General features: G+C 42.2%; 1 protein-coding gene across 3 annotated transcripts in view; it reads left to right on the top strand.

The window, feature by feature from the left end:
* The first annotated feature begins 18,436 nt into the window (after positions 1-18,436).
* The window catches only part of YWHAZ (tyrosine 3-monooxygenase/tryptophan 5-monooxygenase activation protein zeta), a 28,451-nt gene continuing 22,609 nt past the window's right edge, over positions 18,437-24,278 (top strand). Inside the window, exons 1-2 of one of the 3 annotated variants that reach the window (XM_054984672.1) lie at positions 18,437-18,454; positions 20,991-21,294. In XM_054984672.1, coding sequence (XP_054840647.1) covers positions 21,001-21,294 — 294 coding nt within the window. In that variant the 5' untranslated portion in view covers positions 18,437-18,454; positions 20,991-21,000. Of the gene's footprint in view, positions 18,455-18,582; positions 18,710-19,744; positions 19,767-20,990; positions 21,295-24,278 lie in introns of those variants that run through there. The other 2 variants (XM_054984673.1, XM_054984671.1) reach the window with 2 other exon arrangements.

The following is a 24,278-nucleotide window of genomic DNA, read 5'->3' as shown; positions in this document are numbered from 1 at the left end:
TCTCCAATGGGGACCCAAAACAGCTTAAATCGCTATCCTCTCCTACTTTTTGTCCTTACAACAACCTTGTGGCGCAAATTAGGCTTAGAGTATGTGACTGGCCCAAGATCACCCAGCAAGCTTCCACGCAGAACAGGGATTTGAACCTGGTTCTCCCAGATCCTAATCTGAAACTCTAACCACTACACTACACTGGCTCGTTGGGGACATGTAAACAGTACAGGGAGAAGGTTTAAGCCTCTTCTTCCTAAGCACTGTGATCACAAGCAAAGAGCCAGAGTGCATATGAGAGCCTCAGAACTTCTATCACACATTGGCTATAGAGTCCTCATTGCAGATACAAGGAGTTTGCAATGTGTAGCATCACCCTTAGATTGCTGGTAGTTCCCGATCCCAGGGTGGCACAACTTCCTTCCACTAGGAAGAGGGCCTTTATGATTGTGGCGCCCTCCCTTTGGAATGCACTGTCAGAAGGCACTTGTGCCTAGTGGGACCTGTTTATATTTCAGAAACTCTGCAAGGCAGGACTATTCCAGTGTGCTTTTAGCATGTAATACTCTTCTTGTGAGGCAGAGCTGATTGCTCTATCTGTAGGAGTTTGTGGTTGGGACTAAAGTGGTTTTAAGTATTTATACTATGCTGTTTTATTCTGATTTTATTAAATATATTATGTTTTGTATTGGTTTTAACTAAGGTAATTGTTGTGAACTGCTTCAAGCTCTTAATTGAAGAGAAGCAGTATATAAATCAAATAAATAAATAAAATTAATAGAGACTAAGAGCAGCAGCTAAGAAGCAACAAATATATCATAAGCAAATCTGACTCACCATCACAAAAAGAAGTTAATCTATAATGCAGGCATGGCTAGGTAAAACAAGAGCTAAGAAAAATGACCAGCCAAGAAATTAGACCTCTATTAGTTTCTAAAACCATGGGAGGAGATATTCTGACTCTTCAGTTAGGGCAGTGGTACTCAACTCCTGTGGCACAGAGTGGTAAGCAGCAATACTGCAGCCCAAGCTCTGCTCATGACCTGAGTTTGATCCTGGCAGAAGCCAAGCCAGGTTCAGGTAGCAAGATCAAGGTTGACTTGGCCTTCCATCCTTCTGAGGTTGGTAAAATGAGTATCCAGTTTCCTGGGGGTAAAGTGTAGATGACTGGGTAAGGCAATGGCAAACCACCCTGTAAAAAGCCTGCCAATAAAACGTCACGATGCGACGTCCCTCCATGGGTCAGTAATGACTTGGTGCTTGCACAGGGGACTACTTTTTCCTTCTTTTTTTTTACTCAACTCCACAGATCAGAGAGAGCCACATTCGTAATTCCCATCAACCAAAAAAGTGTCATGGCTACTTCTGCCCTGTCCATTGCCCCAAACACACACAAACTATAATATATTACTATAATATAACCCTGAACATATAAGGTTGCTTCTTCCCACTACTGTTGAACCTTAGCCAGCCAGCCAGCCCTTGTGTATCTGATGTGAAGGAAAAGAGCAAGTCAGAGTTATGAAAAAGCAATATGCAAGCTTTTGAGTCCTTCAGAACTCTGTTAATCTAGATGTTAAAAAATAAGTTTTCCTATGTTAAAAGTTCCCTTTGAGTTGAATTCTGGTGTTGCTGGAGAAGGGGTGTTTAAAACCTCTCGTCTAAGTTTTCTGCTTGCAAGCAGCTTTGTTTTATGGGTTAGCATTTTGCAGTGGTATGCCCCATTCCTCCACCTTATGTGTTGACTGGCCTCATACACAGCATCTCCACAACCCTGATATAATCATCATGGATGATCTGTGTTATGTTTTAAAAATAAAACTGTTAGTTTTATCTTGGACCCATTGCAATGATGAAATTATCCCAATTTCTAAAGAAGTTGCCCACTTTTCTGGAACATGGGGTGGGTGCCAAGAGGTACAGGTGACAAGTCAAGGAGCCACATGAGTGGCCTGCTAGCCTGTTTTCCTGAAATGGAAGTTCAATCTGACCTTTAACCTGTGATGTCATCCAGATAGGCCCTCATCAGTGTGTGAGAAGGACAACACCACAGGCCTTATAATATTTCCTTAGGTCATCAGTGATTACTGGGGAACAACAATGGCCAATTTCCATTTCATTTTAGACCTGTAAAGGGCATAATATTCAGTCATTGCATAATCTTCTGATTAGTATAGGAACAGCCATTGTCAATATCCTGTCCTTCCCACAACCATTGCTGAGACCAGAGAGAGAAGCAGCCGCAGCCTATCTGGATTCAACTCCATCTGAAAACCCCCTTCCTTAGCTATCAACTACCATCAGCAAAACAAACAGGAAAAGCATCAGCAGCCAAGCAATATATGATCAAGCTTGGAACAGGAACCTTCTATTCCCTGACCACCAGTGTTGTGGTTAGAGTGTTGGGCTAGGATATGAGAAATCCGGGTTTGAATCCCTACTGCCCTGGAAGCTCAACCTAGTCTTTTTTAAGCCTAACCTACCTCACAGGGTTGTTGTTGAGAGCCAGTTTTGTGTAGTGGTTAGGAGCACGGGACTCTAATCTGGTGAACCAGGTCTGATTCCCCACTCCTCCACTTGAAGCCAGCAGAGTGACCTTGGGTCAGTCACGGCTTCTAGGAGCTCTCTCAGCCCCACCCACCGCACAGGGTGTTTGTTGTGGGGATAATAGTAACATAGTTTGTAAACCGCTCTGAGTGAGCATTAAGTTGTCCTGAAGGGCGGTATATAAATCAAATATTATTATAATTATTATTGTTGTTGTAATAATAAAATGGAAGAGGAAAGAATGATTTTGTAAGGTGTTTTGAGTTCCTACCAGGGAGAAAAAATGGGGCCCAAACAATAAATATATCATTGATATTTGTATTGGTATTTAATTGCTGTTAAGCAGCTTCAAAAGTCATTTTGAAAGCTGAAAAACAAAGTAAAAATGTAACAAATAATATGGGTGCCTGCCTGTTATTTTGTCCCAAAGCTTACCATTACTGTCTGTGAACTCAGCCTTTCATTGCACACTCCTATAGTTGTTTCTCAGTGGTTCTCTGAGTACGTGGTGTCTATATAGCTTCTCTTTCCTTATTCAAAAAAGGAACAGAATTCAAGGATTTTATCCTTGAGGGATAGCCTGAGAACTTAGTAGCAAAAATGTCAAAGGTTTCCAAGTAGATTCCAATCTCTGTATACCCAGGTGAGTGTCTAGGCCCTATCATGTTTAAGTACAATTCCTCTGAGATGTATTCCTGGAAAAAAATAGATATGTTTTCCCACAAGACTCTCGCAATGTCCCCTTAGGGTCACAAAACCTGATACAAAATTAAAAACCCTTTTCAATGCTCTGTTCCCATTCACTTGAAGAGGCATTTGATGCATTTTAGGCTGAAAAGTGCTGCTTCTCATTGACTGCTATTGTTCACACACTCCGTGCATGATCCCTCAAGGACTTATTAATTAAATTCTATCAATACACTGTAGCCTCTTTCTGGGTCTCTATGGTTTCTGAGCTGCACTTTGTGTACATCTTAGACACAAAGCAAAAAAAGAGGGAAGAATGAGCTGAAAGCTCCATCAAGGGGGAAAAAAATGGTCCATGAAAAGCTCAGACTGTAACATTCCTTATCTTTCTTTCCTAGCAGACTCTTGGGCAACTTTGCTCTTATGCTTTACTGGCAACTATTTCATTTACCACTACCCAGTTTTGCCTTGCCAGTTGTCTGGTCTTCTCCATGCCAGACCCATGAATTGCTAGAGATGTAAAGTCCCATCCCCCGCTCCAAAAATATAGTAGATGCAATAGGCATTGGAAGGAGATGAGTCGCCCTGCACAAGGCAAATAAGTCTTTCCTTCAACTGTAACAACTTCCTTTTTGAACCTTGAATTCCTTTCAGTGTGAATGTTTTAAGGAGGACAATAGATAACCTTAAAGCTGCTGCTTGACTGTAAAGTATGAAATACAGGAGTCCATGAAAGGGGACTGGCTGAGGGACGTTAGACAAAGGCCCTTTAACTTCACTACTCCACACACTGCATTAAAAAAAGAAGCAGCAGCATACTCGCCCTGGATTTCAGCTTTGATCGTCTTATGGCTTGTTCCCCATAGTCAGCCTTCCAGTGCACCCTGCTGAGACTCCTGTCATTACTAGCATGGTGTAGTGGTTAGAGAGTCAGATTAGGATCTGGGATACCCAGGTTTGAACCCTTACTCTGCCACGGAAGCTTGCTGTGTGACCTTGGGCCAGTTGTACTCTCTCAGCCTAACCTACCTCAGAGGGTTGTAGTGAAGATAAAATGGAAGAGAACGATGTGAGACACTTTGGATCCCCACTGGACAGAAAGGCAGGGTGTAAATAAAGTGAGTAAATAAATAAAATTGCTCAGGGACTATTGTTTTGTGCCCCTTTCTTTGTTTTCTGAAAACAGTGTAAAATGATCAAAGTGCAACCAGGCGCTTATTATTTACTTGTTTCAAAAATCCTGCCTTTCCACTTTAAAAAGTCTTCAAAGTAGTTTATTTATTCACTTCCTTTAGATCCCACCTTTCTCCCTTATGGAATTAGATAGCAAGCATATGACAAAAATAAAACAAATGGCAGAATCAGCAATCTGACTCAAGGGGGTGTTCAAATATTACAAAATAACGTAAGTTAATAACTATTAAAAGCTCCTACAAGCAGGCTGGACTTAGCTTGGCCCTGAGGCCAGTCACCCTGGGGATGGAGTTCCATAACCAAAGCATCTCCACAGAACAGGCCCTCTCTTTGGATAACAACTAACAGAGAAGGGCCTCAGAAGATCATCACAGTTTATAGGCAGGTTCATGGAAGAGAAAATGGCCCAGATAGCTTGATCCTATATTGTTTAGACATGCAACAGCTTGGGACGGTCATATTTTGCACTAAATGAAGTTTCTGAATATTTTGGAAGAGCAGCACCACATATAACACATTGCAGTAATCAAGCATTAGCAAAGTGATACAAAGAAATAGGTGGCATATGAGAATAATAGCAATAACATGTTTCCTTTCACTTCTAGAAATGCATTTATATGCCTGTAACTAAATAAAGGACTTTGGTCTCCTAAACTGCTGCTCCAGCACCTTTTCTGAACATTAAAACCCCCCAAACAGCTGGCTAACTAATTCTGAAGAATGCAGAGGATGTCTGATATAAGTGGTTTAATATTTCATCAGGCACCCTTCTTTGGTGAATGCTGTGTTCAAACGAACGTCATTTTAAAATCCAAAAATGTACCACGCAGTCATAAGAAACTGGGCAAGAAATAAATGCCACACAAGAAGTCTTCAAGGCTAATGTTTTTTCAAGCCACAATTCACACAGTGGATTGGATCCTATATTAAATCTCTGCTAACAAATGAGATTTTTTAGTGCATATCGTTTTCTCTCCATGTCAATTAATTCGGCCCCACTTAGACCCTCCTAGTGCTGCTTCATATTCAATGGACTTGGTGTGATAACCACATGAAAACCATCATGTCCAGTGATATCAGAATATTTTTTTTTGCACAGATTCAGAGGCAACGAAAAATCTGCATGTATTTTTTAAACCAAATGTCATAACCCATACATAGATTTTATACTCAAATTTATGCTGAGCTGCTTGCCACACATAACATGCCAAATAGCCCCATGTGGGTCATGTCAGCCATGAATGGATTTCCTAAATGCCTAATGCCCTAAGGTCTTTAAAATGGTAAGGGGGACAAGAGAAACCAAGGAACGTATGATAGTTTCCACCTTGAAGCTGTTTTGGATGGTCCTTACCTTCAGCATAGCTGATACTAGGGGAGAGAAGCCAGACATGAAAACTGGAAGTCAGACCATCACCTAGACATATAAAAAGTCTTTCCTACCACCAATCTAGTTTATAATTCCAAAAGTGTTGCAGCACAAACAACCAGAACGCTCTTTGAACTTCCCAGCTTCCTTGGGATCAACTATCTGCTCTGAACCTTGTTCTTTGCCCTCTCCTTAACATTGTTACATTGTTATCTGCTTAAATAGCTTGTATTTGCATATGTGCCACAATATTGGCTATAAAGCTTTATGTAATCCCGTTAAACCTGATGGTACAAACACTGCACCAGAGATCCCAACTCACCCACCCCCGATACAACAGATACCTCTAAATGATCATTTGACAAGTCAGGTTGTGTAATGGAACAATTCATAATAACTCTGATCATTTATTTACTGCTCTTTATTTGCTACGTACTGTCTTATCAGCAGGCAAGCTAGTATGTTCATTTGTGCTCTAAAGATTAAAGCTAGAATCCTGGCAAATTTAAGATTTTAAAACAATAAAAATAAAGATAAATGTTTAACAGAGAAGTCAAACTTTAACCATTTGACAGATGATAACTTTCATAGCCAATTCCGGTCAAAATCCAGCACAGAATTAAATACACTTAAGCCTTGCTAATTCAATGGGACCTAAGTGTGCAAAAGAGAACACTGGAGTAAGGCCTCTGTTATTTCCAGTGCTTCTGTTTATTTTTTCCAGTTCTGTTTACTGTGAAGGAGATAAGAGTTAAAAATCAGTGGTTTTCATGCACCAGGTTAAGAAATGATGCTACTTATAGTACTTGGGGGGGAGTGGCTATGATGACCCAGTTCAGACTTGTGTGTGTGTGTGTATACACTAGTATACATAACTTAATGTGGTGAGGGGGGTTGTATGTGTCACCAGGAGCTGATTGTGATATATATCATAAGTTGCTAATATCAAAAAATCGAATAAAGCTGAAGAGAAACACTAAAAGAATCATAGTGCCAAAATACAATCTAAATAATATTTCCTGAAGAATTTAAAGACCATGTAAAGAACAGAATTGCAATGCTAAGTTTAATTGAGTGTGAACCAGAGAACTATGGGCTGAAACCAGAGATGTTATCAAGGAAGAATGTGCTAAGACTATTCCTGTAGCCAAAAGAAAGGAGAAGCCTAAATGGATGACTGAGAAAACCCTTAAAATTGCTAAAGACAGAAGAAAAGCAAAGGGTGACAGAAATAGAGTCAGAATGCAGCTTTTCGGTGACTTGCATGCAGAGAAAATGAAATCTAGTATAATAACCAGTGCAAAGAAACGGAAGACAGCAACAAAAAGGAAGAACAAGAGATCTGTTCCACAAGATCCGGGAAATTCAAGCCATGGTTCAAGATGCTGAAAGATCAACATGGAAATACGGCATCTGATCAGGACAAAAAAAAATGGAAACAAAATACTGAAGAACTATATAGATGAGATGGAAGGATGGCAGATACCTTAGAAGAATCTTTTGATGAAGACCCAGAAATCGTAGAAAGTGAAGTAAAAGCTGCACTCAAACAAATTGGGAGAAACAAAGCACCTGGAGTAGATGGAATATTAATAGAGCTATTTCAAGCTACGCAAACTGAGTCCATCAAAATCTTAACAAGAATCTGTCAACAAACATGGAAAACAAAATAATGGTCCACATACTGGAAACGCTCAATCTACATTCCAATTCCAAAAAAAGGGAAATGCCGCAACAGAGCAGCAACTATTGGACTATTGCGTTAATTTCCCAATCCAAGCAAAGTAAAGCTCAAAATTCTACAGCAAAGATTCTTACCATATATGGAACAAGAAATGCTAGATGTTCAAACTGGATTCAGAAAAGGAAGAGGCACTAGAGATCACATTGCAAATTTACAATGGCTAATGGAATATACCAGTGAATTTCAGAAAAAATCAGTTTATATTTTATAGATTACAGCAAAGCTGTGTAGATCATGAAAAAAATGTGTTAAAAGAAATGGAGGTGCCACCACATCTGATTGTGTTGATGCTCAACCCGTACTCTGGACAAGAGGCTACTGTTCGGACAGAAACAGAATGGTTTCCAACTGACAAAGGTGTCAGACAAGAATGCATATTATCTCCCTACCTGTTCAACCTCTATGCAGAGCATATCATAAGGAAAGCTGGATTAGAACTAGACGAAGGTGGAGAGAAAAATTGGTGGAAGGAACATTAACAATTTGAGATATGCAGATGACACCACATTACTGGCAGAAAATAGTGAAGACTTGAAACAACTGCTGATGAAGGTTAAAGGAGAAAGCGCCAAAGCAGGATTACAGCTGAACATCAAGAAGACAAAAGTAATGATTACTGAGGAATTACACAATTTTAAAGGTGACAATGAGGAAACTGAAATTGTTTAAGATTTTCAATTCCTTGGCTCAATCATCAACCCAAAGGGAGACTGCAACCAAGAAATCAGAAGACTGAGAGCAGCTGTGAGGGAAATAGAAAAGATCCTTAAAGATAAACATATCTCTCCGAGGACCAAGGTCAAGATAATCCAAACTATGGTATTGCCCCTTGCTATGTATGGATGTGAAAGTTGGACAGTGAAAAAAGCTGACAGGAAGAAAATTGATTCATTTGAAATGTGGTACTGGAGGAGTGTTTTGTGGATGCCATGGACGAGCTTGAATTCTCCTGAGAAGCTAAAATGACAAAACTGAGGCTATCGTACTTTGGTCACATTATGAGAAGACAAGATTTTTTGGAAAAGTCAATAATGCTAGGAAAAGTGGAAGGCAGTAGGAAAAGAGGAAGACCTAAAACAAGATGGCTTGACTCAATAAAAGAAGCCATGAGCTCCAGTTGGCAACATCTGAGCAAGTCTGTTGATGATAGGACATTTTGGAAGTCTTTAATTCATAGGTCAGAGGCAACTTGATGGCACATAATACGCACACACTGGGTTATATATAAACAGGTCCATGCTAATTTCATTAAGTTGGAAAAGCCTGGAGAAATCACTTGGAAGTGAAAATGACCTGACTGACATCAATGACAACAATGATGACGATCTATACACTCTTCCATCACATGGGTCCTGCCACCCAAGGACTGATCGTTCTAGGGGTCAGACAGAGCTGCAGCCATAAAGATGTATATGGGCAAACTATACTTTCTGCAAATGGAATGGTAGGATACTGCCCAATGTTTGTGACATCCAGAGTTTTCTATCTGTTTTCTGCATGGCAGCAACTGAGAAAAACATTGAGGGGAACACTTGTCCCCCAACTCAGGCCCTGTTGTTTCCAAAGACTCAAGTGCAAGTGTTCCCTTTCCCAAGCCAACTTTTTTCCTTTAGAACTGGAAGCTCTTTTCTTGTTCTGTACAAGTCAAGATAGCTCTTCTGACATATATGAGAAACACAGGCGCTGCATGAAGGGTTAGTATGGAGTAAGGCTGCAGGGCTTTCTATGAAAGTTAATGGAGTGAATGCACTCAATTTAATAGTATGAGACAAGAACAAAAAGGTTGCACCAGAAGTCCCTGGTGGCCTCAGGCACCTACATGTTGAACAAGTGTCCCCCATTTTAGGATAAAATGGTCAAAAGGACTGATTCTGTCTGGTCTCCTGAAAGAGTGAAGCAGCTGTCACGGCACAATGCTACCTTCTGTAGTGAATTCTTGTCTGTCCTAGCTATCCCGGTGCTGAATTTTAAAATTCTGAGAGCTAGAATGCAGGAATTCAGATTTACATTACATATAGCTATAATTATCAGTCCTCTTATTATATTGAGGGGGTGGCGAACACATTGCCTGTGGGAAGGTGAGACCTGCGGGGATAACCTTGCTATATAATGTCAGGTTGTTTTTGTTAGAAAGGAAGGGACTGGCCATGTCTCTTGCTCAGGCCTTTAGGACGGCCAGCCGAGAAGGAAGGCAACAACCATAGAGTCAGTTAGCCAGATAGGCTGCTATCAGTCTCCTTCCTGCCAGGGGAATTTCCTTCCTTCCCTTCTCTCCCCCTCCTCTCTCTCTTCTTCCCTGGATGCACCAGAAGAGGCAGCATGGTGTCTCCTCCTGAGAGAGATGGCCCGTTTCAATCTAAAGCCATCTTAGCTAGTTAGATCAGTTACTAGTTCTTTCTCTCCACTAAACTTATGTAAATATATTTCTTTAGATAAATTAAGTTATTGGTTCTCTAACTTGGATGAGAGTTTTCTTTGTGCAGTTTGTTTAGTTAACATGACTTAACTAAAACCCAATAGTTTTTAATCCACAAGCTCTTTAACAAAATATAGGGGGGGAGATAAATTTAAGGAAAAAATTTTGTTAGATGAGTGTTCTGTTGATAAAACCAGACAGAGGGGAAGTGCTATACTGAAAAGGAAAAAGTTGATTTGTTATTTTTTGCTGAGAAAAGGATGGAAGGGGTAGCTCAGTCCATCACTGGCGTTATTCATTGGGCACCAGTGACATTTGCAAAGATGTAATCAACACTGCAATCATTGATAAATGGTGCTGCTATTTGCTGGGATAATCATATTTCCCAGCAACTCAATCTTGCCCATGGGGTGTTAGCAACATGCTGCATCCTAGTTACACAAGCACTTCCCCAGCCAAGGATGTTTCTGCCACAAAGACCAACTGAACACTTTTCATTTAAAAAAAACAAACACAAAACAGTCTCTGGAAATGCCTTAAAAGAAATATCATTTTGATACTATCTACTGCAAAATAAACTGTATGTTCAGTGCAGCTGAAGGCTATGGTCTCGAAGCACTGGAGGAGGGCAGCACATTTCACTCAAAACAATTACTTTTACTTCCAGATAAATTTGTTTAAAGTTGATGGGCAAATCTAATAAAGACAAGCTTCATTCCAAAAACTTCCTTCTTGAAACCTAGGTAGCTGAGATGCTAATTGAAATTACTGATAAGAAAACTGCAAATTGTGATAAGGATCTAGTTTGCAGGATTGTAGATACCAGTTATACTTTTGATTTTTGATTATGTGAGGCTATCTTGGAAAATGCAGCAATTCTAATGTGGGCCTGTGTAAAGTAGCATGGGCGAGGGGTCTTCAACTTTTGTAGCACAGTCCAATATATTCAATGGGTCCTCCTTCCAAGTAAGCATGCAGAGCCTTAAACCTTTCCACATCATATATGAGAATGCGTATGGTATCATTTCTATGGTTTTTGTAGCTGAGGAATCCATTTGCAAACATTTGAAATCTTATATATTAATAGCAAAGTGGCCCTGATGTGTGGATACCTGAATGGACAAGACAGATCTTCCTACACACATGAAAAATACCCCAGGGGTGCAGAAAAATCTGAAATCTAAAAAAAATATATTGAGGTTTAAACCCCACCCCCCAAATGATTAAAGGAACTTCTGTAGCTTTAACCAGATGCTCTCAGTGGCTGTTTTTAGACAAACAAGTAACAAGTTAGGTCTGTATCCCAGGCTTGGTTTCTGTCAGGAAATGGTGGGGGGGTCAGGATCCTTCCAGGACTGTTTTGGCCTTTGGGGGAGGACTTTTTGGGACCAGGCCCAGAAACAACTACCACATGACTTGATACCACATGACCTGGGTGACTCACTCAGGTCTGGCTGGTTGCTACTGTATGTGGGAGACCCAGGTTCAAATCACTACTCTGCTGTGGAAGTTCTCTGGGTGATTTTGATCCAGTCACACACTCTCAACCTAACCTACCTCTCAAGGTTGATGTGAGGATAAGATGGGGGGCAAGAAGCAAGATGTAAGCTGCTTTGGGTCCTCACTGCAGAGAAAGGTAGTATATAAATGAAGTAAATAAATTAGTAAATATAGATGAAGATGGGGGACAGATAAAAGGTAGGTTATTTAGTGGGTTCGAAGGAGAGAAGGACAAAGGTGAGCATACGAGGGCTGCCAGGAGAAAGGAAAATAAGAAACAGTGTGGAGAAGGGGACAGAGGGAAAAGTGAAGTACCCAATGCAAGTCCTTGCAGGTTCCCCACCATGCAAAAGGACCATAGGGGAGAGGCTGCCTGGTGTGGAAGGGGGAAAAGTGAAAACAGACAAAGGAGGGTGGGAAGGAAACAAGAAAAGAAGATAAGCTATGAGTGACAGTGAAGGGAAAGAGGCATAGTGCAGGAGGGGAACATGAGACGGCCTCTGCAAGTCTTTGTGGGTTCTCCACTTATATGTTCTAATACTGAAGCACGTTTATTTATATTTATATACTTATTTTAATATAATACATGTTCTGTTTCTACATGCAACCACAATAAAATAGACAAACGGATTACACAATATATGGCTAGTGCTGACTTACTAAAATAATGGAAACCTAAAACATTTATCAATTTAAATAACTTTAGTTGTAGAAGAATTCTTTGCGATGGCACAACAAAAGAAGATGCTGGAAATCTGCGAGTCTTTAATTTTATTTAAAAACAGTCATTGGGAGAGGGATAAACTAGGGGCTACTGGGGGTGGGAATGTTTAATACTTTCCCATCATATCACTTCCTTGTGAAAAATCTGTCCTCTCTTTCAAGTGATATTGACACTGGTGGGGAAAAAGGTGAATTGCCTGGCTATTTTCTCCACAGGGGTCGTAACTGTTGCACCTGAAGAATTTTAAAAGTACATGTAAAATGCAACTCTCTGCATTAGGTTATAATGAAGAGCAACAATTCTTTGGTTGCCATGACTCCGCATTTGCGGGGAGAAGGGACTCATGGACTACATTTATCTGATTGTTTCCAAATATGACTGATGTTCAAGATCTATGTGATAGGTTTAATGATAGTCACCATTACATGCATTATCGCAGCTATTGAATAAAGTTAGAGAGATTCTATTGTCGGCATAAAGCCGGAGTGGGGGGCCAGCTATTGAGCTAGAGAGCTTCTGTAGTATAGTGTTTAAGTGGTTGGGTTGTGAACCAGTACTCTGCTAGTTTGAATCTCACCACTGTCATGAACTCAGCAGGTGGCCTCAGGTAAGCCACTCCTCTCAGCCCAGCTCCCCAGCTGTATTGTGGAGATAACACCAACTTTGTTCTCCGCTCTGAGTGGAGCACTAATCTGTCCAGAAGAGCAGTATATAAGCACACTGCTGTTGTTGTTATTGGCACAGAATTCTGCCTATAAATCAGTCAGATTTGGTGGTGTTGTCTGACAGTGCTTATCAACCTTTTCTTTAGCGAATTGCTTCTGAGCAATAAAAAAAATCCCGAGCTACTGGCATATTACCAAATTTTGTTCAGTCCTAGAAACAGAATATGGACTAGGACGAGGAAAAGCACCAGCAATGAACTATCAGCTAAACAGCACACAGTAAAATCCTCCATTCACAACGGCAACAGAGAATCCACACAGCAACCCCCCCCCCATTTCTTTAAGCTCTCCTCAGCAGTTATTCCACTTCCCTCATGCCACCAGAGGGCCTTTTTCTTTTAAAAAAACCCCAAAAACAATAATTTGACATAGTGTTGCAACCTAATGTCCTTAGCACGTTTTATCTACTAGACTGTCTCTCCCCCTATGTTCCGCCACAGCAGCTTCACTCATCTGAAAAAGGGCTTTCTGCAGTTGCCACTGCAAAATCAAAAATTCCCATACACGTGCCTCCTCTGTGGAATGGCCTTCCTGAAGAAGTCAGGAAAGCTCCCACTCTCCTGACTTTCTGCAACCTTTGCAAAACTGTATTATTCAAGAGGGCTTTTTTACACAGGTTATAGGGTTGTAAGGAAATTATTCAGAGATGCTTTAGTAAAGGGATAGGTACAGTAGATTATACTACTGTATATTGTATGTTGCTGTAAGTATGCTCCTACTGGGTAGTTTCCACATTGTTTAATATGTCATGTTAAATCGCTTATGTTTTGTTTCAGCTGTTTCAGTTCTGTATCAGATTTCTGCTTTTTTTGCAGTCCATATCCTATTATATTGTTTATTGAATGTTTCAGCTGTTGATTGTATTGCTTTACACTGTGTAATCTGCCTTGAGTCTCAGTGAAAAATAACGTAAATAAATAAATAACCTATTTGTTTTTAAAAGCCTGGTGGCCTGGGAAACCTGGAGCAAGGAAAATGGTACTGATGTGATTGGACCTATAAAAATCTGCACCTTCTCATTCACACTGAACACAAAGATGCCTTGTCTGTGATCTTTTCCAAAAAATCATGTCAAACTGGTTTTGGCAAGGATGGAAGCAAAGCAGGAGACAACTTGCATAGCGGAGTGTTAGAGGATAAGATTATGTGGATTAAAAAAAACAAAAAACCCTGATCCAGATTGAATCTTGCAACTTCCCTGGACAAGCATGTTTTCCCTTCTAATCAAGTTTTACACATTGGAACAGGAAAAAAATAGATCTCCAATATGAGTATATATGAGATTGACATACCCAGGCTCTATAACATCTTTACAATTTCTTTGTTTTCTCATTTTTCCATATATTGAAAGTCCCCAATCCACTGGTAAAGGACATTATCCATTGGTCTGGTGTATCTCTGAGCTTATGACCTTGATGTAAATAAGATGTTGTGAAAGCTGACAGTGATAATGCCATTACCTTTCAATGAATGGTCCACGAAGAATAATATTCACTTCAGCAAGCAGTACTTGAGATACAACTTTAATCTGACAACCATTTTCAAATTGCTGATGAAAGGTGCTTCTTTGCTTTGCCATTTCTTGCCTAATCTCCTTTGCCACCTGAGTCACAGGGGGTACATGTTTAGCTTAATCTTCTCTGCAAGCTTGTCACACAACCTTGCCAACATTTTTGTCATAAATCAATAGGCCCTCTCTTCTGAAAGTTTCAATGTAATCACTGGAATATATATTTGTATTGACTAGGTCTTCATTCTTCTTCCCAACAAGGTTCACAATCTCTACTTCTTATGTTTAATCAGGGACACTATTTGAATACTGTGAGCAAATCCCATCAATTCTTTTCATAAAATATTCCATATGAATTATTAATTCAGCAAAAACTCCCCTTTCATTCAACTTGTCAGTTTTTTCTTGAACTTGTGAATATTTTGTGTTTCATTTCTAGGGGTGTTGTGTCTCAACAATTCATTTCTTTGTTTGTTTAAAACATTTATATCCCATTTTCCCAGCTAGGTGGCTCCTATATTTGAATGTATAGAGTCTTGTGTACTCCGAAAGTTATATAGTGTTAACTCTGCAATCTTAAACAGAGTAAGTCTATTGAGGTAATATCTCACAGAACAGTTTAATTTAGGGATTCCATTCAAACTGAAGGATGGGGGGGGGTTGTCGGGGGGCATGTGGGGGAACTCACCTTGCACGCTCTAGAGAACTTTCTTATTGTTCTGGGAATGATGTAATTCCCAGTGTGACAAGGAACTGAAGGCCCCCGTGCAGGGCCGATTTGATAAACTAGTGTTGGGGGCTGATTTTTATCTGGAGCTCCCAGGCTCATTCCCCGCACCATTCCCTCCCCCCCACCCCGAGTCAGGTAAGCAGTGGCAGGGGGCAGAAGCTGGGAGTGGGAGATCCTACACCCCCATTAGGGGAATGGGATGGGATCCCTATCCTGTGCACTCACTTCACACCTGAGAGAGGTAACTTCACACTGTGCACACACCACACAACACCCCCACCCTGTGGTTTGAGCCCCAGGGGACCTGGTAACCCTAGTCTAATTGTGCTTAGGACTGCACTGGAAAGGATAGAAGCTGAGCATATGCGCACAAATAAAATACACCTCTTATTGTGCATGGGTCTGACCAATTCTCACAAATATTGAGGTTAACTTCCTCTTCTACCTTAGTTGGGTTGTACACTATATATTTTTGTGCTATTTAATTTTTCTTTGAATAAATGTTATTTTACCATCATGGTCTTGTAAAAATTCAGCAAATCAATATTGATGGGTGACATTAACATTTTTGAAATCTCTAATTGGTAACATGATGATATCTCCCATTACATAATCTCCTTTAGTATTAGTACTTGATACTAAATATTAGTATTAGTATTTAATATTAATATAATCTCTCTTATCATGACCTGAACGGCCCAAGTGAACCTCATCTCATCAGACCTCAGAAGCTAAGCAGGGTCAGCCTTGGTTAATACTTGGAGAGTCCACCAAGGAAGACCTGTGTCACTATGCAGAGGCAGGCAATGACAAACTCTCTGTTAGTCTCTACTCTGAATACCCCAGCAGGGGTCGCCATAAATCAGCTGTGACTTGACAGAACTATACTCACAAAATCGAAAAGAGTCCAGTAGCACCTTTAAGACTAACCAACTTTACTGTAGCATAAGCTTTCGAGAATCACAGTTCTCTTTGTCAGAGAACTTACAGGATCTTACTTACTTCGTCAGAGAACTTACAGAGAACTTATTCACAGAACTTACTCACGTTACTCATAGGCACACAATCTTTCTTAATATAAGTTGGGGCAACACATCACAATTAGTTGGATCTTAACACAGTGCCAGTATCTAGCTACAGTTTATTTCTCACATTGCCATCTCTCGAAGTGGATTCCCTGACCAATTTAAAGCATTTTGGTGCCTTCAGCATAATCACCTTCAGTTTCAGAAGATTATGACATCAAAAAAGCAACATAAAAATAGACATGAACGGCACTTGTTTTAAATAATTGTTCAAATATTAAAAGATTAACAGTATTATTTAACATTTATTAATGAACAGTGTTTTAAAACAATACTTATATTATTATTTGAACATATTTTCATGTCCTCAAGCTGACTTCTTAACCTCAGAAATCACAGAAACAACAGCATATGCATTATCAGATATGGAAAAATTTAAATAATGAAAATAGGCAACTGTTGGCATGGAGCTGCCATATTGGAATCTGTGGGTTTTCAAAAAGATATGGAAACTGAGGTAAAACGGCTTGGGGCCAGGGATCTGAAAGGCCACCTACTCCCCTTGTGATCCTGGATGTATGCTAAGGCACTGCTCCAGGTATATCTGCCTGTAAAGGTTTGATAAATGACTACCAAGAACAAAGTAGACACATGCCATGAATGATCCCAGTTAAAATTAAATCTTTATGGCATTTTTCAAGGTTTCATCTGTTCGGCTGATGCTATTCTGCAACCAATTTGCATCTATCCTTATTTTTGTATTTTATTGTATTTATTTATTTAGAAAATGTTGCCTCTCCAAGGAACCGGCCCAAGCCAGCTTTAAAAAAAATTAAAACATTGTTAAATAAAACTCAGCATTAAAAACACTGAGCAGCTTAAACTGAAATTAATAATTTTCAGACTAAAAGTAAACTATAAAAACGGCTTTAAAAGATCAATTCATTAATTAAAAGCCTGGGTAAACAGAATTATTTGGGCCTGGTGTGTAAAAAAGAGCAGCACAGAGACACCAGTAAGCCTCAAGTGCAAAGAAATTCCATAGGCAAAGTACCACTACAGAAGAAGCCCTCTCTGTTTACCGCACACCTCACACCTGGAGGCCAGGATCCAGCAGCTCTTCCACACACTCCAGCTACAAACTTGCTTCTTCTGGGGGGTACAACGAACTCCCTGTTGTTTATAAGCCACTTTGGAAACAGAGATGGGAAAGCCAAAGTATAAGCCTTCATTTAATTCTTTCCTACTTATCATCCACCTTACTTATTGAGACTCAATGGGGAGTACAGAATGATAAAACAATACTAGCCTAGGGAGTACAGAATGATAAAAACAAAACAATAAATACTAGCCTAAAACTTACAATGAAAGTGGATCACAGAGAATCATGAAATAAAAGAGCCAGTGTGGTGTAGTTGTCCGACTAGGATCCTGGAGACCCAGGTTCAAAACCCACTCTGCCATGGAAACTGGTTGGGTGATCTTAAGCCAGTCACACTCTCACTTTAACCTACCTCATCAGGCTGTTGTGAGAATAACATGTAGGAGAGGAGAATGATGTAAGATGCTTTGGGTCCCTATTTAAATAAAGTAAAATAAAAAATAAAAAGCACTATAATCCACAATGCCTAAAATTCTCACAAGTAATTAAAATTATCATCTTATTCCTAACAAAGCGGACATCCCCCTCACAACTGGATTCCCTCCTTTTAAAAACACTACCTCCAGCACCTTTATCTGAAGGACTTGAAACGAGCCTGTCCGGGAACTTCCTCTGTGGCCTTGAATGACTGAAGCTTGGCTCAAGGCCTTGAAAAGGGCTGAACAGGAGAGGCTGTTTGAATTGTGTTCATGCTCGTGTGGGGCTGAGGGGCACCGTATCTTGCTAGGCGAAGAAAGAGGGGGAACCACAGTACTTCAGCTACCCAAAGACGTATGAGGGTGTGGAGAAGGACGGAATCGGTTATGTGCCCCCTCCCCTTATGGTGGTTCTGGGGCGGAAGCGTCAGGGTGGTGCGCGGCTGCTCCTCGCCCGCCCTTCCAAACGCTTCACAGCCGGCTGTGGCTGTCGAGAGGCACGGCTCTCCCGCATGCGCGAGATAGCACGCTCTGCAGTAGTGGGCGAGCGGGTGGGTAAGAATCCCTGTGCGCGCGCCCCTGGTCGGAAGACGGAGCGGAGAGAAACTAGGCGTGTCTAGGGGCGCGCGCGGGAGACGGCACGAGCGACAAGGGCGCGCGCGCCTCTGCCCTGCCGAGCTCTGGCCTGCGGCGGTTGGTGCAGCCGTCGCGTTGGTAAGGCCGAGGTGTGTGCGGGAGGGGAGATGGGGGGGAGTGTAGGCGCAGGCGCGTGCCCGCGCACGGTTGCTATGGCGCCGCTTGACGTCACGGGCTCTGTGTTGCCCGTGCGTTGCGACGCGGTGATTGGCGGAGACCCCGTGTGTGGCGCTTGGGCGAGCGAGAGCGAGGCTGCAGCGGAGCGAGCCGCGATATAGGCACAGTCCGCGCCGGTCAGCCGCCCGAGAGTCACTCGCACCGTCGACCCCGCAGGTAACGGCCTCCTCCGTAGGGCTCTCGTTTCTTTAAAGGGAGAGGCTCCGGGGGTTGGAGCGGCGGCGAACGGGGGCGGCCAGAGGTTGAAAGGGGAAGAAGGAGCGGCGGCGTTGAAGCGGTTGCTGGCCGCCCTCCCCCTCCCTTCCTTCCGAGGGCAGCAGAAGGGCGGCTCCCAGCCTCGCGCCGGACGGGGCGGTCAGAGCCATTCATTCCTCTCACTGCGGCGGCTGTGGGGGGGCTTCTGTCTCCGTTCCTGTCTCTTCTCCCCCCCCCCCCCAGCGCTCACAGGTGCGGCCGGCCCCACCTGCCCGGTCCGCTCGCGCGCCTCGCTCGGTAGGAAGCGGGAACGGGCACGGACTGTGTGTGAGGGGGAAGGGAGTCTTTTCTCTTCCTCCGGCAGGTGAAGGGCCGGGGCGGCGCCCCTCGTGCGGCGGCGGGGGAGGCAGAGCCGCGGGGCCTGACTCGCTTTCTGGTGCTGAGGAGCGAAGGGGGGGGGGAGGTTCCGCTTCGGAGGGCGACGCTACCTGTGCGGCAGCAGATATGGCGGTGGGGGGGGAGCGCAACCGCCGACCTTCAACTTCTCCTCCCCAACCGTCAGAATCGCCCCCCCCTATGTAGCTCCGAGGGGAGCTGGCGGCGGGGGAGGGCTGGAAACGAGCGCTGCCATGTGAGGGAGGGAAGGAGGGGCGCCATGTTGGGGAGGAGGGCGGCTTCTCCCTCTCCGGGGTTCTTTTTCTCCGCCTTGCCGCTCTTCGGCCTGGAAGGGGATGCAGGGCGGCCTCTCAGGGTGCGGCTTCGCATCGGGACCGGCGCCGCATTGGGGGATCGGCGGAGGGGGGAGGAGAAGGGGTGGGGGCGCCGCCATCCGCGGCAGTGCCTGAGGCTCCCTCGGGGCGGTGACCGCGCCGCAGCCGCAGGGCAAGGAGCGGGCGGGCGAGGCAGGTGGGCGGGCGTGTCCTCCTCTCTCACCCAGCGGCGAGGCGCCGCCTGGGCTTCCCCTTTTTCTTCGATCCTGGTCCGGGGCGGAGATGCTGCATCCCCTTCTGGGGCGGAGGTGAGGGGGGAAGTGGAGGCGCACAGAAGTGGGCTGGGCTCTGACACGAATCCGCCATGACAAAGAGCCCAGACAAGGCGCTTCACGTCTCGGGAGCCGGGCGGGCGGATGAGGCGGTTGCGGCGCTGGGAGGGGCGACGGCGAGAGCGAGTCTGGCCTGGCTTGTCCTTTTCTCCAGCTCGCTCTCTCCACCCTTCTCTCGTTTCGCCCACACGTTTTGTTCGTACCCACGGCCCCTCTCCGCCCCAGCCATCTTTTGTAACCGTGCCAGCTGCGGCAACACACCCGCGGCTGCTTGTGCCGGATAGTGCAGCTGCACTATTTTACACCATCCGGTCCCCGTTTTCTACAGTACGGGAAGATCATAAGCTTGTGTTGCAGGCAAGTTGCTTCCTCTCAGTTACAAAAAAAAGAAGAGACGGTCCATACAAGCCTGCAGATACTTTCCCTTGCGAGTTAGATGACTTTAAGGCCCTAAGCAGTTATCGCTACTAGTTTTATTTTTGCAAGGTGAACTGTTGGGGGCCATGGATTACATTCTTGACACGGAATCATTGAGGCTAAAACGGCTTTTTAAAATGTTGCCTGGTCTTTGTGTGTTTGGGAGAGGGCTTATAAAGCTGATTTAATGCAAGTGGTTTGATTTGAAGAGCTTGGCTTTTAACTAATTCAACTTTCTGTTGAAATTAGTGTGACTTACACCATCAGTGTAGCATGTTCTTTGGAGTAAGTCTTCCTCATTCAGTTATGTAGCAGCTGCTTTCAAACCTGTTTCAGTCTGATGCTAGTGATTTTTTTTCTTAGTGTACAGTGAATATGAGGTTAAAGAAGAGAACCTGAAGTTTTGGAAAGACGGAAGAGTGACTTGTGGTAATACAGTGCACTTTTCTGAAATGACATTTTATTGAAATTTCCAAAATGACTTGGTTTTTCAAAATAGTCATGTACTAAAGCGAGTAACCTAAAATAAAGGACCAAAAGCATCTAAAGAAAAAGAGCTTGAGGATAGTTGATGTATTGTGGTCCAGATCCTTGACGAGTATAGAAACAAAGGTTGCCGTCCTGTACACAACTTGAAATAAGTTCTAGTAAAATTAGTGGTCTTTGCTTTCAAGTGCATGGTTTTTGTACGAAGGTGTACTCCTTACCTTGCTACTAGACAACTGAATCACAAACACTTAGGATAGATGCCTGAGTAATATCTTACTATGTTTCATTCTCCAGAGGAATCAGCATGGATAAAAACGAGCTGGTGCAGAAAGCCAAACTGGCTGAGCAGGCTGAGAGATATGATGACATGGCAGCCTGCATGAAGTCTGTGACTGAGCAAGGAGCAGAGTTGTCCAATGAGGAGAGGAATCTTCTCTCTGTCGCTTACAAAAATGTTGTAGGAGCACGTAGGTCATCTTGGAGGGTTGTCTCAAGTATTGAACAAAAGACGGAAGGTGCTGAGAAAAAGCAGCAGATGGCTCGAGAATACAGAGAGAAAATTGAGACTGAACTAAGGGACATCTGCAATGATGTGCTGGTGAGAATTAAGTAACCTTTTTCAATATTCAGGGGTATATAAGACATAAGACGGTACATGTGCTGAGATTTTAATGGGTGACCATACAAAATCTTTCTAAATTTCTTGCTCTGTGATCTTTGGAACATGAAGTAGTGGGCTGACTTCTTAAAGTTTTTACACATAGCTTTCTTTATGGAGCAGGAATTTCATATCTGAACATACTGATACCTTTCTTATGCAGTATAAGTTCCATATTTGGACCCATTAATTAATCAAAAATGGTATTTTATTGCCAGGTAGCAATTAGACAGAACAAAGAACTCCAACATAGTTTTCTTGTTATCTACATACTCTAGATTCTAGAGGGTGCTGGCATGTACTTTGTGAGGTTGTAATTTTCACTATAGAAAACAGGCCCCTCCCTGGATAAGATGATGTAATGTTAGCTATGACTCACCCATGCAGAACATGCTGTGAGAGGGAGGAGGTGGTAGCACTGCTAGGGGCCAGTCTTAAGCAGAAGTTGCTGCGATTTAAAAGTTTCTGGTAGTTACACTGTAACTTTACAATATGTTTTTAATGCATGAAATCACACTTAGTTATGCAAACTCCTTTTTTTCTGAATCGTTACCATATTGATGTACTAGTTAACTTATTGCTTATATTTTTTGCTCTTGGATTATTGGAAATTTTAGAAATAACTATATTGCAGCAAGAAATTTAAATACCAGTCCTTTTTCATGCCTTTGGTCAAATGATAATAGCTTAATTATCAAGTACTTTTTTAATAGAGCTGTACAAATATCTAGTTAATACTTGAGTCAAGTGTTGAATATATGTATTTGAACACTGATAAGTAGATGCTTTGTTTTGGACTAACAAGCCACTATACCGTTTTTATTGAAAGACTGGGGGAGTGGGAGAAGCATGTATTAAGAAGGTAAAAGCATAGAGAAGCTACTGCTTCTCTATGCCCTTTGTGTCCTGCTCAACACTTAGGTTTTACCCTTGACACCATGGTGTCCCCAAATGGAGTACTATTTTTCCTCCCATACCAAGTCCCCATAAGTTTTTCATTTGCATGGGAGAAAATAAGGGGTATTCAAGATCTCCTCTTAACAGCCTTATCAAACACAGCCAGAATTGACAGTTATGCAAGAATGGGAGTGGGAAGCTTCCCTCCATCTCTGATACTATTGCATAATTTGTTTTTCCAAGCCTGGTGTTGATTCCTGTTCCTCCCCCCCAACCACCACCACCCCCAAAATGCCAGGTTCCGAGCTAGATAAAGAGTGGCATTCCCTTCTACATTTGTGTTTGTTTTTTGTGATGTAGGAGGGAAGATCCTTCAATTTCCCCCGTTCCTTTCAGTGTAGGGGTGGTTGTCAAGTGCAACATTTCTTGCATAATAGGACAGCAGTTTACTAATAATTGAAGGAACTAAACATCCACAATAAAAAGCACCATTGAAGTGAAACTGGGCCCTGGTGATTTCGTTTATATATCCCACTGTTCCTCACGGGAGCTCAGAGTAGATTGCATATTGTTCCCAGGTAGTGTAACCAGGCACTGACCAAGGCCACACCCTGTTAGTTTCAACAGATAAGCCATATTGCATGCATTCAGACTATAACTGGTGATAAGTTCAGTCACTGCAATCATGCAGATTACAGCAGCTGCATGCATATAAGCCCTGTGTAAGATGCTGATACATATTGAAGCCGCTATGCAGTTTCAGAACAAATAGAAGTGTTCCTGAAGTGGCAGTGTTTGGGGGGCTTGGGGAAGATAGGGTGGACTGATCTAAATCGTCAAAGTAAACATATAAGTTTCCTGAGCAACATGCATACTAATGGGTTACTGTAACAATTAACTCACATTGGTTGATAAATAAATAGGAAGAACGCTATTGAGGAGCATCATCCAAAACCTTTCTCTTGCAGTTCAGATTTCTGTACTACATGATTATATCTGTGTAATTTCTTGTGAAATAGTTGGGGGCTTGGGGGGTTGGTTGGTTGTCCCCATGCAGTTGTAATGTTACTTAAACAGGATGACCACATCCAGTGTAGAGTTGGTGTGTCCTGATTTGTTGAAACTGGACTTAAGGATGCTGAAGTCTTTACTGGATTATGCCCTGAGGAGTTAAACTTTCCAAAAGAAAAAGCTAGCAATCGTTAGGAAAAATAGTGATTTGAATCCAAAGCTTGTTTTCCATCTATGTGGGTAAAATTTGCATTACCCATCCTGTGTACCTGCATTTTGCTGTCCATAGTTGATACGGATCTCCTGTTCCCTAGGAACAGAATTTTGGGAAACTCAATGGGGATCTGCCCTTCTACTGCTGGTGGAAGTGAGTTACACCAGCAGAAAATGACTGTTTGATTTAACCCAGTATTTGCACGTTACAAACAGTAAGAATCCCTGTTCTTTGATGTTAATTTACTGCAGGAAATTTGTCACAATATGTTATATGGTGTTGGTAATGTTTTTTTTTTAGTCAAGAGGTGTAAGATTTCCCCCACTATGACTCTTCTATAGAGAAAAGCATGCTTAAACTCAGAATGAATGGAGTTTTAATAGTTTCTGAGGTTTCATGTTAAACCATTATTTTACCAACAGTAAAGAATAGCATTGTGAGAAGCATAGGGAGTGTAAAAGTCTACCAAGAAATCAAAGCTTTTGATTTTAAAATTAAATAAATTTAAATAAAATTAAATAAATTAAATTTAGTAGTTTTGTATTTTGAGCAAAGATTTGATCAAAGATTTGGAAGAATTATCTTAGGATGTCATAATAATAATAATTCTGACATAACACCTACAGAACTGCAAAAGATGGTGCTACTTGGAACAGCGTACATATTATGCCAATATCTGGTTAATACTTAGGTCTCCGGTGGAAACTTGTATCGGCTTAGTAAGGCCAATCAATAATGACATGTGACCTCTACTTATTGTTGTTTGTGTTTTGAATAAGCCAGTGGTTAAAAGCAGAGCCAG

Source organism: Eublepharis macularius, chromosome 7 (assembly GCF_028583425.1).
Source record: "Eublepharis macularius isolate TG4126 chromosome 7, MPM_Emac_v1.0, whole genome shotgun sequence".
NCBI classification, from domain to species: domain Eukaryota; kingdom Metazoa; phylum Chordata; class Lepidosauria; order Squamata; family Eublepharidae; genus Eublepharis; species Eublepharis macularius.
This window is presented reverse-complemented; position numbering and strand designations above follow the sequence as displayed.